At 37.0% G+C, this 19,811-nt stretch overlaps 2 protein-coding genes across 3 annotated transcripts; one reads left to right on the top strand and one right to left on the bottom strand.

The window, feature by feature from the left end:
* Positions 1-6,432: 6,432 nt before the first annotated feature.
* Positions 6,433-19,240, top strand: LOC126699197 (protein ASPARTIC PROTEASE IN GUARD CELL 2-like). Of its 2 annotated transcripts, none has more exons than XM_050396870.1 (2): positions 6,433-6,673; positions 17,421-19,240. In XM_050396870.1, exon 2 carries the CDS (start codon positions 17,428-17,430, stop codon positions 18,694-18,696), a length of 1,269 nt encoding a protein of 422 aa, XP_050252827.1. In that variant the 5' UTR covers positions 6,433-6,673; positions 17,421-17,427; the 3' UTR covers positions 18,697-19,240. The 2 variants fall into 2 exon arrangements, with proteins under 2 accessions (XP_050252827.1, XP_050252826.1); XM_050396869.1 differs by lacking the exon at positions 6,433-6,673 and adding an exon at positions 7,505-7,838.
* LOC126701240 (protein ASPARTIC PROTEASE IN GUARD CELL 2-like) lies at positions 15,005-16,135 on the bottom strand. The gene has a single exon (XM_050399343.1). The coding sequence runs from the start codon at positions 16,133-16,135 to the stop codon at positions 15,005-15,007; it is 1,131 nt and encodes a 376-aa protein (XP_050255300.1).
* Positions 19,241-19,811: the final 571 nt, after the last annotated feature.

The following is a 19,811-nucleotide window of genomic DNA, read 5'->3' as shown; positions in this document are numbered from 1 at the left end:
AACACTTTGAAATTTTGAATGCCAGAGATTTTTTTTTTTTTGGTTAAATGTGCCAGAGATTTCACAAACCTTAAGGTGCACCAAACAAAAAACCTATGATCCGTTGATGTAAACATAAAATGAAAATTATGAATGGAGGTCTGTCATTGTCATTGTCATTTGCCAAAGGTAATAAAGCTAAAGCAAGGGTTATAGAGGAAATTCCATGTGAAAGCAAAAGCTAAGGTCCGTTGATGTAAACTTATAATGAAAATTATATATGAGTGCAGGTCTGTCAATGTCAATGTCATTGTCATTTGTCAAAGGTAATAAAAGCTAAAGCAAGGGTTGTAGAGGAAATTCCATGTGAGAGCAAAAGTTAAGGCTAGAAACAATAATTTTCAACATTTAAACAACATAATACATATTTTTAAAATATTTATTTTTACAATATTTTTTTACTTATGGATATTTTCATAACATATAAATAATGTTAATAACATTACCCAAAAAGGGTAAAAAATGTGGTGAAGTTAATGCATTTGTGGGGCAACCAAAAAGAGTTTGGGATTTTTGTCGTAAGAGTTTTTGTGCTCGTTAAATGGTGGTGGATATTCTCACTTCATTGTGAAGTGATATCAAATAATCTTTCTTGAGTAGATTTTCAATTAGTCTAAAATGATTTAATTGAAAATTAGGCTATCCACAAATCTTAAAAAAATTATTATATTGGAAGAACAAATATTTCTACAACAACATATCATACACGTGTCATTGCTAAGCTTGAAATCTTATCTATAGGGGTGATAGGCCTAGGAGTACATATCTGTAAAAGATATTGGGCCGGGGGCCAATTTCGAGAACATTAAGTAATCTGAGGACGAGTGAACACTGTCATAAGGGTCCGTGATAGTAGGTAAAGAGGTAAGGTCTGATCATGATCGCCCAGGAGCGATCTGAGGAGGAATGTCACCTTGGTTGAGCAAAGTTGAGGTCAGAAGATGTGGTCTACAACTAAGGACAACATTTCAGACCACTCCAAGGATGGAGATAAGTATCAGGAAGGGACAGGATAGAGAAAAGCTATGAAATATCTAAGGAAAAGATGCTACCACCGCATTGAATGCTCTGCAGCGAACTCTCTGGCCGCATTAATGAGAAATTGATACCTGAATAGTAGTTTTCAGCCTTACAGCAACTACTCAAAGACTTCAGGAAGGTGCTGATGGGACAAAGATCAATACCAACAATCTGATTTGCACATGGAGGGTGGAGATGAAAGGGGAAGATAGTATAAAATGGAGGAGGTACCCTAAGAGAAGGGGAGCAAAGAACAAAGAAAGAAACACAGTAGCAATCAAAACCGTATCTGTAACCAATTTCAAGTAATACATACAAGAACTGATCTCCTTAGATTGGGTCGATGATGAATTTTCTTAGATAAATCTAGTCTACCTTTATTTTATTGTCTTCCAAATCCATTATTATTGTTACCCAACTCACTATAACCTAGTTTTTCAATCCACTCTTTATAAATTCATTGTATTGGGCTTTGAGCCTAGATCCACTTACTTTTTGGGTTTAGGACTCAAACTACGTCTTTGTATTGAGCTCGTTGGGCCTAGATCCACTTACTTTTTAGGCTTAGGACTCAAACTACGTCCTTACATTATCTATATAATAATATTTAAAATTCGAAGTGTAGCAATTATGAAGGTTGAGCCACAAAATTCAAAGTGTAGAAATTATTTTTAATTGTTTAATTTAATGATTTGTGGTATTTTTTTTTTTTAATGCTTCTAAAAAAAAAGGTATAGACTAATGAAAGGACATTACAACCTAGTTTGGTCACGGGACCAATCAGGGGCGGAGCTATAGCATGGCTTGGGGGGGACATAGCCCCCCCAATAAAAAAAAAAAAAAATTAATATTATGTATAAGTATTAAAACTTTAAATATTTAGCTACAAAAATAGAAGTTGGCCCCTACAAATGTTTGAGTTAGTCCAATAATGTTCTTAAAAACCAATAGAATTTGTCAATTGGTCTAGTAGTTATAGAGACAAAGTAGTTTTTGTTTTCTCTAATTCATTTTTTGTACATGTTTAATATCAAACTAGACAACTTTTATATATTTATTGGAGTTTAAAAGATGATAAGTTCCCCTAAAAAATTATCTTGCGAATATATATATTTGAAAGAATATATTTATAAATTATGACATACTCTATATCAAAATATTAATGTTTATATTTGTATATGTATGTTTATGCATGTGTATGATGATTTATCTTGACTGGAAACTAATATATTAATACCAAAATGTGGCCCCCAAACAAAAAATTCTAGCTCCACCCCTGAGACCAATGGCTTACACTCACAAGTTACAACAAAAATTTCAACCTTTTGCACGGTAGGGTGGACTTTAATTCTATTTACATCATTACCATTTAGTGCAAGAGTTTTGAGAGTTGACACAACCAATGCACTTCAAATTTGTTTTCTAATGGAGGAGAGGAGAAGAAAGTTGGGTTGTGCTATATAAAAATAAAATACCAGTTGAAAAAAGAAAATGAAAAACCTGATATGTTGAAATAATAAAACTCTCTGCCTTCTTTACAACCTTATCTTTGATTCTTTTTTTTCTTTTGCTGAATACCAGTACGTAATTCATTTCAGGCCTTTTATCGTTCCACTATATATGTGACTTTCTTGACAATTAATTAATTATAAGATTAGGTGCCAAAAATTGATACCTTTCACCAAATGGGACAAAGTCACTGCCTAAAACTAATAGTTTGTTCTTTTGTTTAGTATGTCCATTGAATTTTAGAGTAACGCAATATATAACTGTAGAAGGTGTCCTTCTAGGCCTTCTAATCCAGATAAGGGCAGAATTCAATTCCAATTTTATATATGGGATGAGGTCAAGACTCAAGAGAATTAAGTAATGGTGGTGACAGTGGTGGTGTGGACATAGGTTGCAACGACAACTATAATTCAAACGGTGATGGTCATCGGCGGAGGAAGGGCAGGGAGCTAGGGTCCCTTGATTTTCAAATTCTTTCCCTTCTCCCATTATGGTCTCCTATGAATATATATATATATATATATATATATATTTTTTTTTTTTTTAAAAAAGGTCTACAAAATTAGGAAACCTCATTATTAATGTCTCTTTTTTATTCAATATTAAAAGGACAAAATTTAGATACAATACCTTAGGTACTGTTTCTTAGGTTCCCCTCTAAAAATTCAGCCGTGTGACTACTTAATTTAAAAATATACTTCCATTCTATTAGAAAAAATCCACATGATAGAATCTTAAAAGGGGAACCCAAGAAACAGCACCTAAGTACTGTATCTAAGTCTTGCTCATATTAAAAATATTTACCCCCTCACACACATATATCACTTTTTTTTTTTTTTTGGAGAAACCACACATATATCACTTTAATAGCAATTAAATCATATATTTCCATAAATATATAAGTACATTTAATAAAAATTATTTTTCTTTCATTTTGTATTTAGAATTGTTAAAAAAAAGGGTATTTACTATTTAGAGAGCTGGGGATACAAAAAGCATATATTTTTGTCTTTAATTAATGAAAAAAAAAAGTTTAGAATTATATAAAACCCTACTTAAAAAAGAATTATATAAAGCTAAATTCATGAAATGTTCTGATATATGAGAGAATAACATATATATATATATATATATGTGTGTGTTATTTTATAGATTTAAAAATTATTGATATATTTAGCTTGACCTCTTAGACTAAGGAACACGGGACATGCATGGAGTATTTTATTGTTTTGATTATGCATGCAAAGGTCAAAATAGCTGAGGTTGGACTTTCCATTTAAAAAAATACTTTTATATTATTTGTATGTACTAAAAACTTTAAATATTTAGCTACAAGAATAGAATTTGGCCTCCCCAAATGTTTGAGTTAGTCCAATGATTCCCATAAAAATTAATAGAATTTATCAATTGATCTAGTAATTATAGAAACAAGTAGTTTTTATTTTCATAAATTCGTTTGTTTACATTTTTAATTTCAAACTAGACAATTTTTGTATTCCCATTAGAGCTTAAAAGATGATAAGTTCCTTTAAAAATTACCTTGCGAAAATATATATACAAAAGTTGTTAATTTTACAAACACAATATATTTTTTAAACTATGACTAACTTTAGTATCAAAATATAATTATTTATATATATATGTATATGCGCATGTATGTGATGATTTATCTTGACCGGTGACTCCGATATTAGAACCAAAATTTGGCCCTCCCAGCAAAAAATCCTAACCCCACCTTTGTCTAAGGCTGTGGCCACATGTGGGACGGTGTTCCCTATTTACCTGAGATGGAAATGTATGTAAGCTTTTCTCTTTTTCTTGAGATGGGAAATGTGTGCTTTTCGAGTGTTATAATAATTCTTAGAGTCAAAAAGTACAAAAACGCCAGCCTGTTCGAATATTTTGTATCAGATCATGTAGACATTTTCTCAAGATCATAATATACTTTTTGTCTCTCTTCCTTTAATGGCCCACTCCCTTCTGGATTTTCTCTTTCCCTGAATAAAATAGTATAACTTTCTCTCACGAACCTTGAGTAGCCTTTTGCACTTCAACTTTGGAATCCCCACTTAGACTTACATTTGTAGCCGCGCCAGTCTCAACTTTAGGCCGTGCAATGAAAGAATACGTAATAGGTTGGACTTTTTATGCATGACAAGTCTAGTGTTATTTTTTCTACAATTTTATCCGTAACAAAGCTACGTGAGTGAGAAAATTATAAACACACACAAATCTATTATTTTATTTATAATAATAATAAGTTATAATGTAGCAAAATTATGATAAAGTTATAAAAATATTTGTGTCTAAATGATGTAAATGATAGTCAAAGTCAATTAAAAAGTACAAAAACAGCAGCTGCATGGAAAAATCGATTTTTTGTCTTATTTTTTGGGCTGAAACATACCTAGTTGCATGCAACTGGAATCTTAATATCTCACTCGCACTCTGTGGAGTGGGGACTCAACTTTTCAACTAAAACACATCCACCTCTTCAACCCAGCATTAGCATTGAAAAATGCTAATGCTATATCTAAGCCTTTTTTAGCATTTTATGATTTAAAATGTGCTGCATCAAAGGATGTTAAACACAACTATTGTAAAAAATTTTACAATAGTGCTACAGTACAATTCTATCTTTAGAATTGTACTGTAGCACAATGGTATAAAAAATATATATATTTTAATCCTGAGCCATTTCTCTCTCTTCACTCTCTCTTTCTCATTTGCTCTCTCCGCTCTCTTCACATTCTCTCTGCTCTTTCCTCTTCCAAACCCAAACATCATCTGCTCTCTCCGCTCTCTTCAATCTCTCTGCTCTTTCCTCTTTCAAACCCAAACATCATCATCTCTTTCTCATCTGCTTTGTTTTTTTGGCTGTGACCGGTGCTTAAAGGAAGTGGTGGGTATGGCTGAGGTGAGTTGTGGGTCACGGAGATCGGAGTGGGTCATGGCGTGGGTCACGGAGATCGGAGATCGGAGTGGCTGAAGTGGGTCACGGCGCGGGTCACGGCATGGGTCGCGGAGTCGGAGATCGGAGTGGGCTGAAGTGGGTTGTGGGTATGGCTAATTGGTCACGGCGTGGGTCACGGAGATCGGAGATTGGAGATCGGAGTGGAGATCGGAGATTGGAGATCAGGTTCTGTTGTGATGCTGGTTTTTTTTTTTTTTTTTTTTTTTTTATTGGGATTTTTGTTCCGGTGGGATTTTAGAGAAACTCATTTGTACATGTCGCTGGAATCAGTTAATCGAATCGCCGGCGGATATTTGGATTATTTGTGTTTGTTGCTCTGTTTAAGGTTTCATGGTTGTGTTTGTGCGTGATGGTTCTGTTGTGATGCTGGTTTGTTTGTTTGTTTGTTTGTTTTTTTTTTTTTTTTTTCCTGGCTATGACCGGTGCTTAAAGGGGTTGTGGGTGGTGGTTGGGTCCGGGGTTTGGGTCGTGTTTGGGTAGTGGTTGGGTTGTGGGTTGATTGGTGGTGGGTTGATCGGTGATGGGTTTGTGTGGTTCTGTGAGACGAGCTGGTGCTAGAGGTTGAGGGAGGCTGAGGAAAAAAAAAGAAACGGTTGGAAAGCCTAGGAAAGTAGAACTGAAAAAAAAAAATTGGTTAAAAAGAAATAATAAAAAAAAATTAAAGAATAATATTTTAATAAGAATAGAGTTTTAGGATGTGGGAGGTATTGTAAAATTGGATGGTATAAGTAATAAAGTGGCTTTTTGGGATGGTATAATAGTATAGGATAGCATTTTTCAATGCTAGTGCTCAGACACCGTTTTAGCTTACTGCAAATGGAAAAAGTAAGAGAAAAGGCTTTCATACTACAATTGGAAAAAGGAAAAAGGAAAGGAAAAAGAAAAAGAGAAAAGAAAAAGAAAAAGAACAAGGGAAGCGGAAGCGGAAGAAGATTATGTGCAGATTTCTTGAGAAAGAAGCAGCTATCAGTTCTCTTATTATAGGCAGATTGAGAGAGAAAAGAAAGAAGATTTATTTGAGCAGAGAGGACTGAGAGAGAGACAGAGAAAAAGAGCGTGAAGCTACTCAACAAGCTTTCACCCAGAAAGAAACAGTGAACGATCAAAGCTTTCAGTTGTTCCAATCTGCAGGTAAATCAAAATATCTCTTTCTCTCTTAAACCGCAGTCCACCGCATTTCTGATCTCTCTCTTATACTTATACTAGGTTGTTGTAAAAACACTAATTTTGTTTGCAATAGCATTCAATTTTTCCATGAACCCTAGACTTGATTAGTGTATAATTGATTAGGGTTTTATTTATGAGTTTGTGTTACCAATTTTTGGTTTCTTAAAATAGTGACTAGAAAGAAGTTGAATATGCTGGACCTTCCACGCCTCCACGGTACCACCTACTTCAACTTCATGACCCATGACCCCATCAATCAATAATTTATCCAACACGGCAACTAGGCCTGTTCAGGTACCGACCGGCACCGAACCGATCTGACCACTTCACAAGCCCACCGTAGGTGTTCGGCGCAGTGATCGGCGACGATCTGAACAAACCGAGGGCGTCCGATGCGGCGAGCGGTGGCTGTTTGGCACTCCGTCGAGAAACCGCACCGCACTGGCATATATATATATATAAATACACACACTATAATTTAACATGTATGTATCAATGTTTACAGTTTTTTATTTTCATGTTTCAGTAGATTGAAGAAAAACCAAAGAAGCCATGAAAGCAAATGCAAGGAATAGGAAGAAGAAGAAAGCTGCGCTGGACTTCACTTAAGGATAGGTTTTCTTTTTTCTTTTTACTATTTTATATATATATATATATATATATATATATATAATCTGGCACTAAAACTACGTCGTTTTAGGACCTGATATTAAATTTTAATACCAGCTCCAAAACGACGTAGTTTTTATAATCAGATTTAAATAATAATAAAAAACCTAAGTTTATTTACCCAGCCTCTCCATATCTCTCGCTCATCGTCTCATCCGCCTGCCTCTTCCAGTCCCAGCCACAAAAGTCTTCATCTCACCTCTCTCTCTCCCCTCAACGTCCGCCACTTGCTGCCGCCGCTTGCTGCCGCCACAACTAGTGCTTGATGCCGCGTTTTTTGGAGTTTCACCCTCTCCTCTCTCCTCTTTGTCACAACACAAAACCCACAACACAAAATCCACCACCATTTCAGCTTTTTATCTTCAAGCATCTCTGTTTTTGCTGCCACCCAGGTCAGATCTTCAAGGTGTTGTCTCTGCCTTCATTTCCCGGTGGTCGATTACTCTATTAGACTTCGCAGGTGAGTCAATCGATGGTTAGATTCAAGAATCTTGAGCTTGTTTGGGTTTTAATATTTGGGTTTGTAATTGGTTTTGAATCTTTTGATATTTAGATTTGATCTAAGTTTTGATTTATGGTTTGAATCCTTGAGTTTTCTGGGTTTGATTTGGGTTTTAGATCTCTCTTCCTATCTGTGTGTGTGATAGACAGGTGGACACCGACCACCGCACCGACTGGAACCGCCACCGATGTCGCCGGAGAACCGTTCCTCAGGTGCGGAGGCGGCTTGGGATTTTAGGAAACCGAAGATTCCGGTGCGGTGCAGAAACGGCCACAAAAACCGGCCGCACCGCACCGTGTACAGCCCTAAGTCGGCAACTCCTCTTTTGAGAAACGACACCCCAACCTTCCTTCTCTCTCATTCTCAAAAAAAAAAAAAAAAAAAAAACCTTCCTTCTCTCTCTCTCTCTCTCTCTCTCTCTAAAATATCCGGGAAAAGACTGGAATAGTGTTAGGATACAGAATCACATAATCTAATCTCATTTATCATTTTCTCCATCTCATCCTCCTCTTGCAGCAATCTTTGTTGTCACTCCCATCCCATCAACAAAAACACAAAAAAAGAAACCCAATTTTTATTGGCCTGGCACGCACAATTGCAATCTCTTAATTTCAAAGTTTCAAATTAGTTTGATATGAGATTTTTATATTTTTTGAAATATGTGTGAGTGAAAAAATATGTGTTTAAAATGTGAAAATGTGAGTTTGAGTAGAGTGACCAAAATAGGCCCTAAATCCCCTAAATCTGAAAACTTGAACCCAAACCCACAAACCCCATTTGCCTATCTCTCTCACATAAACAACAAAAATTGAAGTAGATACATAGCTGCCATTGCCATGGGATTTGACTTGTATTTTTTGAAATATGTGCGGGTGAAAAAGTACGTGTTTAAAATGTGAAAATGTGAGTTTGAGGAGAGTGACTAAATAGGCCCTAAATCACCTAAATTTGAAAATTTGAACCCAAACCCACAAAGCCCATCTGCCTATCTCTCTCACACAAACAAACCTTAAACAACAGCAAGATCAACAAAAATTGAAGCAGATACATAGCTGCCATTGCCATGGGATTTGACAAGTTGAATATGCACAACTTCCAACCTACTAGTTTTTTTTTTTTTTTCAACCCTGCCTTTCATTTTTGTTTCAGGATTAAGATAAACACTATTTCCTAGTGCTGTCTCTCAATTAAAAAACAAGACATTCTATAGTAATGGTACTGTGCGTATAAACTATACATATAGGAGCCTATACATAAGCCCAAAAGTTCTAGGCCTAATTTTGCTATAAAAAAAATCTAGGTCTAATAGCATATAAATACAATACCATATGTAGTAAAAGCTAGTACAATCGTAGTAGAAGAATAGAACAATAAACCTAAACAAAAGAAGTGGTCTAGAGTCTCTAGACCTTGGACTATAGCTTCTTTTATTTTACCCCTGAGCAATACAGTTTGACTGTACTTTAGTTAATCTGTAGTAGGGTGGCTTAATGCCTACTAATTCACCCCAAAAAAATGACAATTAGTAGCCTACTAATGAATTAACATATTTTGAGAATACTCTGAGCGAGATTGATAATGAATTATCCAAAGGTCTTGGGGCCTAAATTCAAATTTCAATGTTGGTGAGTCAGAAGTGGAAGTTGTTGGTAGTTTATCATCTATTAGCATGCCAGAAAAGGTGGATAAAGAGAGTATCGAGAATATGGTGGTTATACAAGATTTGGAGAGTCATTTAAATAAGCACATTCCTTTGCATGAGTTGAATGAGTTGGCTAATAGTGGAGTTTATTTTAATATGGGCTGTGAGAAGCAGGATAAGGTTAGGAAAACTCGTATTGGTAAACTTCGGACTTGGACTAGAATTCCAGAGTTCAAGTGAGTTCAAATAGAAAACTCACTGGGAGTGTGTCCTCTTCATCTACGGATAAGAAGGTGAAGTTTGTTGAGGAAACTAAAAGCTTAGTGTTCTTTTAGCTACACATTTGGAATCGGCGGAGGTTGCTAAGCAACCCCACCAGGAACAATGAGTTTTTTAAGTTGGAATTATTGGATGTTTGGGAACTCTCGTACAGTTAATGTCTTGAAAAAGGTAGTTAGGATAGAGAAGCTCAAAATTTTCTTCCTCATGGACACGAAATCAGATAGAGATTGGATGGTGTGGGTCCGTGGTCAATGTGGATGGGGCTATTTTTTCTTCTCAAAAAGTTGCTAGGGTAGGGGTTATTATCCAAGATCATGAAGATAAGTTCATTGTTAGTTTATGTAAAAAAATTCAGGCAACGTTCGGAGCCATTGAAGTTAAGGCTAAAGCATTTGAATTGGGTTTGCTGTTTGCAAAGAAAGTTGGTATTTAGGACTTTGTTTTGGAGGGTGACTCTTTTATATTGCTCAATCTTTGTATGAGAATGTTTCGGCTCCATCTTCAGTGGCACCTGTGGTGTATGGAATATTAGCCGCAAGTGTTGAGTTTTGCAATGTTCGTTTCTCTCATGTTCATTGGCAAGGCAATAGACCTGTTCATCTTTTAGCAAAATATGTTTTAGGCATTTATGACTATTTAGCTTGGATTGAAGAGAATCCTTTGTTTTTTTGAACAAGTTTTTCTCCATGGTGTATCTTGTGCTTTGATTTAATGAAAGTTCTAGTCTGTTTATAAAAAAAAAATATATATACAAGCCCTGCACATAGTGTGGGTTATATGCTAATATGTAATAGGTTGGACGTTTTATGCATGGTATATCTTCTTTTCTTGTCTTTCTACCTAATTAATTAATTAAATTGTGTCAATGATGGTCAAAGTCAGTCAGAAAGTACAAAAACAGCAGCCTGTATAGGAAAATCGATTTTTTTTGTGCTGAACCATATATAGTTGCAAGCAATTGGAATCTCAATATTTGTGATTTGTAATTTGTTTTATTTATTCAATATTTAAATTCAGCTCTTCTACTAGTATAATTTTTGCCATAAGAGGATATACGTAAGAGATAGACATAATATATATGTTTAATTTATTTCGTCATTACTCTAGGTGTCATTATTTGGACAAGAAATTTTTACTCTTTCAATATGTACAAGTGCAAATTCTATTTTATTTGGTATTTTGATGATATAATATTAATTGCTTTAAGCCTTTAACACCAAACTAAAATGGCAGTATAGAAAAAGGGAACCCTTTTTAGTGGGACACAACTTTTTGTTATATTTTAAAACTGAATCTTAGTATCTCACAATGTCTCGAATCTTTGTGCATGCATTAAAAACAAAATAAAAAAATTTACAAAAGAGGACGTATGCATTCTCAGATAAATCATTAGAATTAGATATTATATAAGAGAAATGTATGAACCTAAGCCCTATATATGTGTGTGTGGAGGACCAAATCCGTAATACTTTCTCTAGACAGGTACCACGACTAAGTTGTAGGTGAAATTGAGGGTGTAGAGCAACGGGAAACCCTAGAAAGGGTTAAAATGATGGATTGATGGATGGATCAGTTCCTAAGACTATTAAGACCTATTTAGCAGGCCACACGAGGTGGTTCTTTGATTATTGGAGATGCATGCATGGACTAGAATAGGTTTTGTGTTTCCATCTGTCCCAAAAAACCCTGTTTCTCCTCTATTTCTCTCCCCAAAAATGTTTCATCCTCCCCCCTTTGAATTTCCCCTCTTTTATACTCTTGAGTTAGTGGTTGGTAATAATGGGAATCTTCTACCTTTGCATTGTTCCTACCATTTTTTAGAATCTGGGTGGCAATTTGGGTCTGGTCTAGTGCTCCAACATATCTAATTTGTAATTAGAAGGTGGGCCCTCCTAATACCACCATTGTAGCAATTTCCTTGTAACTTGTGCCATGCATTGAAACCTGTGCTTCAATGGCAGACTCATCCAATGCGTCATATCTCTTCGTTCGAGCTCCACTAACTAGTTACCCTTATTATCCCTCCTTAGTAGGGATAGTGAGGTTGGTGGGCCTTTAACACGATTTTTTGTATTATGGATTTTTTCGGGACCTTTTATACGTCACATGTTGGGCCCTTAGCCTTTGGGACATTGGCCTAAATTCAATCTGGGCCAATTATCATCCACCCACAATAGTCCCTTATAATTCCACTTTCGTTGTGTCTGATGGTGGGATCGTGGTTTAATCCTTGGCACATTGGATCGTGTTGTCATTGTTGTCAATCCTTAATGATGTTAGTTGTTAGGAATTAATTGCATTGGATTCGACCTTTTAGTTTTTGCTCACCTCTTGACACTTGTCCAAGATCGACAATTATGATTGAATTTCTTTTGGTTCCTAAGGAATGCAAATTTTAAAGGGTAGAGGAGGCGGCGAATATTCCCGCTCATTCTATCTTCATAAATGCTTTTTGGAGGCTCTAAGCCCCATTTTCCTCCATTTCTTTCCCTTATATAAATAGTTGCCTCCCGAAACTATTTGTTTACTCTCACTGTAAGTATCTTCTTCCCATTATTTGCTTCCTTACTTTCTAGTTTAGTTATGGGTGGATTTGCCCATTTGCTCAATAATCCTAAAAGTCTTAGTGCCTTTAGGACTAAATATGGGGATCCTAACGATGTAGGCATAGAATACCATCACGAGAGTGACATATCACTTAGGACGAGACCAAAAATTGTGTTCATCCTGTTAATAGCAATTTTAAAGGGAGAGTTTAGGTTACCTTTGAGTCTCCCCTCAGATTTTTATCATTGAACCTGGCCATTTCCTCCTTCGACCTTCGTCTCTTTTCCCGTCAAGCTCTAATGTCCTAAAGGGGTATTGGTCAAGATCCCTTATCACCCATTACCATGGTTGCCACTCATCAGCACAATATGAATGACCTTAATGATTCCCAGGAAAGGTGGCACAGGCATTTCTTGACTACCCAAATTGGATTTCGAGGGTCCAACCCCTTCAGTCATCATGAATTACTTCAAGAGCCTTGCTTTGGCCAACTACTCTAAGTGATCTCAGAAAATTCAGCATTGCTCGATGATATGGCTCTTCTCTTTATGGTAATTGCAATAAAGATTTTGATTTCTTCTTGAAGGGTTACTGCTCATCTTACTAGGCCAACGAAGGAAAGTCTTGTGCTTTATCGTCTCCAAGATTTTATGCACCGGCTCCTTGAAAGCTAAGTTCACAACCTCCCCCCAAGGATTGGGATTCTAAAATCTGGGATCTTTTCTCTACCTTGGAGGAAAATTTTCTGTCCTAGTCTCCCTTCTGTGAAGCACAGCGACACAACCCTTCCCCCTTACTTGGAGCTGGTTGTCATTGAGCCTCTTATATTCTTCTATCCGTTCCATGAGCTGTTGCATGTCTTCAAGGGTGCATGAGGGGGGGTTGTGTTAGTGAATTCCTCAAATAGGAATTTACGGGGAGCCACAACTTAAATGTGCTCACTGCTACTTCGTCATTTCTTCTGCCTATATTGTTATACAACTCCCAAAATCGATCATAGTAAGCACAAAGGGTTTCCCCCTTGCACATTGAATTGATAAGAGAGAATCGATGGGCTGTGGAACTCAGTTGCAGGTCACGAATCTGGCCCCAAAAGCCTATGAGAGCTCCTCAAAACTATGGATAGAACCATTCTCCAGTCTATCAAACCATCTCATAGCTGTCAACCCTAGGCTCAAAGGAAAGATCTTGCACATTAACTATTCGTTTCTAGAATATAAAGCCATACTCTGATTGAAATAACTTACATGCTCTACAAAATCGGTCATACCATAGTAGATCATGAACGTAGGCCTGATAAAGTGGCGCGGGACCCTCGTCCTCCCTATCTTCTCGGAAAAAGGAGAATGTGAAATCTGCCGTAGAGCTCGGCTCATTGCATCCAAGGACATCGGCGGCCCAAAATTGGTCTGGACCAAATATCATCCACCCACAACATATATACACGCGACTTTATACGATCTTTTTATAATTATCATGCATATGAAATATTTATAAGATTTATTTGTCTAGTTTAAAATGATAAAGCTGAAGCAAATATAGTGACCCCATGACTTTTATCCCTCCTAAAAAATAAATCTGAAGTTCATTTTAAATCCTAAAAAACATAGACCAAAATCTTGATGTTGATTCACTCAATTTTTTCTAGCTCTGTTCATTTATCATTGTTCTCTCCTCTCTCTCTCTCTCTCTTGTATTTTACATTTACGCATAGGAAATTTATGGTCTATTTGGGAACAGCTTATGTGATACCCCAATTTGATTGATTGTGTGATGTGTGTGGGTGTGTGATGAGTCCCACATTGGGTATTTATTGGGTTGAACTGAGCTTTATTAACAACTACAAGAAGCCTCAATTGTGACTAGTCCTTTTGAGGTATAACAGAGGTGGCTAGCGCTTTTTCTTGGGTCGTTATATATGGTATCAGAGCCGGCCTGGTCGTTACATGTGCTGAAAATCAAACAAACTTAGGTATAATATCAGTATATCACAAACCTAAATAAAATCAAAGCAAATAAATGCACAAACCCTGCAAAAAGATCCACAACTTGCTAATCAACATACATAGATCTTCCTTCATAGCCGAAACAACCCTTAAACTTGTTCATGAACAATATTTAGTTATTTACAATCAAGCTCCAATCCCTTAAAGTTGTTCAACGACAATCGGATAATTGTATGCATGAAATGAAGAAGCCTAATTGAGCTAGCTGGCTTACACAGTATTTCACCCATTGCCCTTTGTAGCTGGTTCATGACCAACACGATCCCTTTCTGTTTCTTTGAACTTTGAAACTAGTCCTCTCGAGCATTGCCAAGATGGATCAAGTGACAAAAAAGCAACACTTCATTTTACATTTTTCATTTGTACCAAGAAAAATTCTACGGAATTTTTTATTTCTACTTTAAATGATGAATTAAAAATTTGACCCATCAGTTATAACTATTACATTGCACAATTTTGTAATATCAGTTTAATGAAACTCAAATAATGGGAAGCACTTGAAATGAAAGCAAAGCCAACATAAATATATTTATAAATGCCTTAATAACAACATAGTTCACATAATGCCTTAATAACAACATAGTTCACATATTGTCTTTCACTTGATTCTTTGAAAAAAAAAAATGAAAAAAAAAAAACCCTGTCCCTTACATGCAAAGGTCAGGACCAAATCCCAAAGTTCTACCAACTGTATCATATGAAATCTTGATCTGCTCTTGCTGGATATTCCCGATGATGGAAAATGAGGCAGGTGATGGAGCGAAAGCAAAACAATATGTTCCCATATTGTCTACAGCAACAAGAAAGTTTCTTGGTGGAATCACGAGTGATACCTCACCAATATCACTCCAGAAATGGAAAGACACTGATGGCACATCTATTGTGTTGGGTAGGCTAAAACAAGTATCAAACAAATCCACTCCGGGTGCTCGAGGGATGTCCATGGTTTGTGCAATAAAAGCATCACAGAATGCTTCATAAGCTACTTTTGGAAATCTACTCACGGTGGTCCCCGAGTCTATGATCACTCCTCCATCACCTAATTCTGTTAGATGAAAAATATCTTCGGAAATAGGTAGTCGAATGCCTCCGACTCCAAGCCCTATCATCCGAACATAGTAAAAACTTGGGTTCTTTATGCTGGAAAGCAAAGAAACCCATACAGAACCTGTTGAGATAGCTTCTTTTCCTATCACAAGTGATCCAGACACCTGGCTATCTCTGCTGGGTAAACAATAGCTGAAAAATCCACCAACTGGAATCTCATACACAAGGGATAAGGGTCCAGCTCCCAATCCCATAATCCCAGCCTGATGACCAAATGTGCCCTTGTTCGTATAACCACACCCTATAGCCATGTTTAGGATTCTGACGTCCCCAAACACTATAGTTTCAAACACAAGGGTTCCCTTGGACTCAGACACATCAGCATATGATGCCCGGTATGAGCAACTACGCTCGTGATCACAATCCTGCTTTCCATTGAGTCTATCACAAGCTGAAGAATCACATGGTATTTCTGTGTAACTAGAAGATCGTGCCAAATCAAAAATAGGGTCAAATTGGCTATGGCATTGCTGGCACTTTTGGCATTGTACCCAGATTAGGTCACTCCCAGTGTCCATGATTACATGTTGGGCTATTGGTGGGGAACCTATCTCTATCGGAATGATGTACTCACCAACTCCTTCATTCACACCAGAAACAACTTCTCCCACAAAATCGACTTGCTCCATGTGATTCATAAGGTACACAACCCTTTTGGCATCACGTTTCATTCTTTGTTAAAACCAATGGCTATAGTTGCCATTTCTTTCTCTATGTAGCAGCTCTAGCTTGGTGGAGTTGGTTGTGGTGGTGGTGGAAGCGAATGTGGTGATCCCAGCTAGAATTAAAATGATCACAATGAATGCCATAGTGTACCTGTATTAGAAACCCTCAATTAGTGGATACTAAGGTTGCATTTAAGATTAAAGTTTTAAGTCAACTTATTTTACTATTTAGTTTATTTTTGCTACTATTTAACTTATTTTCGGTACTATTTATGGGTCCCATTGTACTATTTTAGTTAACTTTTACCTTTATTTACAGTACTTTTAATAAAAAATATTTTAGTTTCAACTAAATAAGCTGTGATACCCCAATTTGATTAATTGTGTGATGTGTGTGGGTGTGTGATGAGTCCCACATTGGGTATTTACTGGGTTGAACTGAGCTTTATTAACAACTACAAGATGCCTCAATTGTGACTAGTCCTTTTGAGGTACAGCGCAGAGGTGGCTAGCGCTTTTTCTTGGGTCGTTACATATTGTATTAGAGCCGGCTCAGTAACCCTGTGTGGGCTCGGAGACACTACCCCACAAAGTGGGTCCTAACGAGGACGTTAGGGATTTAAGTGGGGGAGATTGTGATGTCCCAATTTGATTGATTGTGGGATTAGGTCACTAGCCACGTCTGCGCTATACCTCAAAAGGACTAGTCACAATTGAGACTCCTTGTAGTTGTTAATAAAGCCCAGTTCAACCCAGTAAATACCCGATGTGGGACTCATCACACACCAACACACATCACACAATCAATAAAATTGGGACATCACAATCTCCCCTACTTAAATCCCTAACGTCCTCGTTAGGGCCCACTTTGTGGGGTAGTGTCTCCGAGCCCACACGGGGTTACTGGGCCGGCTCTGATAGAAAAAAGCGCTAGCCACCTCTGCGCTGTACCTCAAAAGGACTAGTCACAATTGAGGCTTCTTGTAGTTGTTAATAAAACCCAGTTCAATCCAGTAAATACCCAATGTGGGACTCATCACACACCCACACACATCACACAATCAATCAAATTGGGGTATCACAGCTTATTTAGTTGAAACTAAAATATTTTTTATTAAAAGTACTGTAAATAAAGGTAAAAGTTAACTAAAATAGTACAATAGGACTTATAAATAGTACCGAAAATAAGTTGAATAGTAGCAAAAATAAACTAAATAGTAAAATAAGTTGACTTAAAACTTTAATCTTAAATGCAACCTTAGTATCCACTAATTGAGGGTTTCTAATACAGGTACACTATGGCATTCATTGTGATCATTTTAATTCTAGCTGGGATCACCACATTCGCTTCCACCACCACCACAACCAACTCCACCAAGCTAGAGCTGCTACATAGAGAAAGAAATGACAACTATAGCCATTGGTTTCAACAAAGAATGAAACGTGATGCCAAAAGGGTTGCGTACCTTATGAATCACATGGAGCAAGTCGATTTTGTGGGAGAAGTTGTTTCTGGTGTGAATGAAGGAGTTGGTGAGTACATCATTCCGATAGAGATAGGTTCCCCACCAATAGCCCAACATGTAATCATGGACACTGGGAGTGACCTAATCTGGGTACAATGCCAAAAGTGCCAGCAATGCCATAGCCAATTTGACCCTATTTTTGATTTGGCACGATCTTCTAGTTACACAGAAATACCATGTGATTCTTCAGCTTGTGATAGACTCAATGGAAAGCAGGATTGTGATCACGAGCGTAGTTGCTCATACCGGGCATCATATGCTGATGTGTCTGAGTCCAAGGGAACCCCTGTGTTTGAAACTATAGTGTTTGGGGACGTCAGAATCCTAAACATGGCTATAGGGTGTGGTTATACGAACAAGGGCACATTTGGTCATCAGGCTGGGATTATGGGATTGGGAGCTGGACCCTTATCCCTTGTGTATGAGATTCCAGTTGGTGGATTTTTCAGCTATTGTTTACCCAGCAGAGACAGCCAGGTGTCTGGATCACTTGTGATAGGAAAAGAAGTTATCTCAACAGGTTCTGTATGGGTTTCTTTGCTTTCCAGCATAAAGAACCCAAGTTTTTACTATGTTCGGATGATAGGGCTTGGAGTCGGAGGCATTCGGCTACCTATTTCCGAAGATATTTTTCATCTAACAGAATTAGGTGATGGAGGAGTGATCATAGACTCGGGGACCACCGTGAGTAGATTTCCAAAAGTAGCTTATGAAGCATTCCGTGATGCTTTTATTGCACAAACCATGGACATCCCTCGAGCACCCGGAGTGGATTTGTTTGATACTTGTTTTAGCCTACCCAACACAATAGATGTGCCATCAGTGTCTTTCCATTTCTGGAGTGATATTGGTGAGGTATCACTCGTGATTCCACCAAGAAACTTTCTTGTTGCTGTAGACAATATGGGAACATATTGTTTTGCTTTCGCTCCATCACCTGCCTCATTTTCCATCATCGGGAATATCCAGCAAGAGCAGATCAAGATTTCATATGATACAGTTGGTAGAACTTTGGGATTTGGTCCTAACCTTTGCATGTAAGGGACAGGGTTTTTTTTTTTCATTTTTTTTTTCAAAGAATCAAGTGAAAGACAATATGTGAACTATGTTGTTATTAAGGCATTATGTGAACTATGTTGTTATTAAGGCATTTATAAATATATTTATGTTGGCTTTGCTTTCATTTCAAGTGCTTCCCATTATTTGAGTTTCATTAAACTGATATTACAAAATTGTGCAATGTAATAGTTATAACTGATGGGTCAAATTTTTAATTCATCATTTAAAGTAGAAATAAAAAATTCCGTAGAATTTTTCTTGGTACAAATGAAAAATGTAAAATGAAGTGCTGCTTTTTTGTCACTTGATCCATCTTGGCAATGCTCGAGAGGACTAGTTTCAAAGTTCAAAGAAACAGAAAGGGATCGTGTTGGTCATGAACCAACTGCAAAGGGCAATGTGTGAAATACTGTGTAAGCCAGCTAGCTCAATTAGGCTTCTTCATTTCATGCATACAATTATCCGATTGTCGTTGAACAACTTTAAGGGATTGGAGCTTGATTGTAAATAACTAAATATTGTTCATGAACAAGTTTAAGGGTTGTTTCGGCTATGAAGGAAGATCTCTGTATGTTGATTAGCAAGTTGTGGATCTTTTTGCAGGGTTTGTGCATTTATTTGCTTTGATTTTATTTAGGTTGGTGATATACTGATATTATACCTGAGTTTGTTTGATTTTCAGCACATATATGGTATGATTTTGGACTTAGGCATTTGGGTTTGGATTGCTAAATACTTGAATTTTGATTTAATTATACATGCGCCCTTTATTTGTAACGTGTTATTGTTGAACTTGGATTTATATTGCAGTAGGAATTTATAGTTTTGTGTATTGTGTGCTTGGTCCATTGGATGCCACTTACACTTAGGCCTCTTGACTACAAAGTGCTGGTGGTGCTCGCCTATCTCTTTAACCTCTGTCCTTGGTGAAGGAAGGCGTTGAGCCAGGTTCTTTGTATGGCAGCAGTGCTAACAAAAATTTGACCATAGGCAATCTTGTAAAGGGGAGTATACCATTGATCACTTGGTGTTGTGTGTGTAAGGCAAGCAATGAATCAGTGGGTCATCTTTTGCTACACTGTGCAGTTCCTCACAAT

The sequence above is a fragment of the Quercus robur genome, chromosome 9 (genome assembly GCF_932294415.1).
Source record: "Quercus robur chromosome 9, dhQueRobu3.1, whole genome shotgun sequence".
Lineage (NCBI taxonomy): Eukaryota > Viridiplantae > Streptophyta > Magnoliopsida > Fagales > Fagaceae > Quercus > Quercus robur.
Note: the sequence above shows the minus strand (reverse complement) of the source record. Positions and strands in the feature narration are given on the sequence as shown.

What these genes read in the sequence shown, in the direction of transcription:
- LOC126701240 (XM_050399343.1), bottom strand. Translation starts at nt 16,135, where the DNA reads ATGAAACGTGATGCCAAAAGGGTTGTGTACCTTATGAATCACATGGAG.
- LOC126699197 (XM_050396870.1), top strand. Translation starts at nt 17,428, where the DNA reads ATGGCATTCATTGTGATCATTTTAATTCTAGCTGGGATCACCACATTC.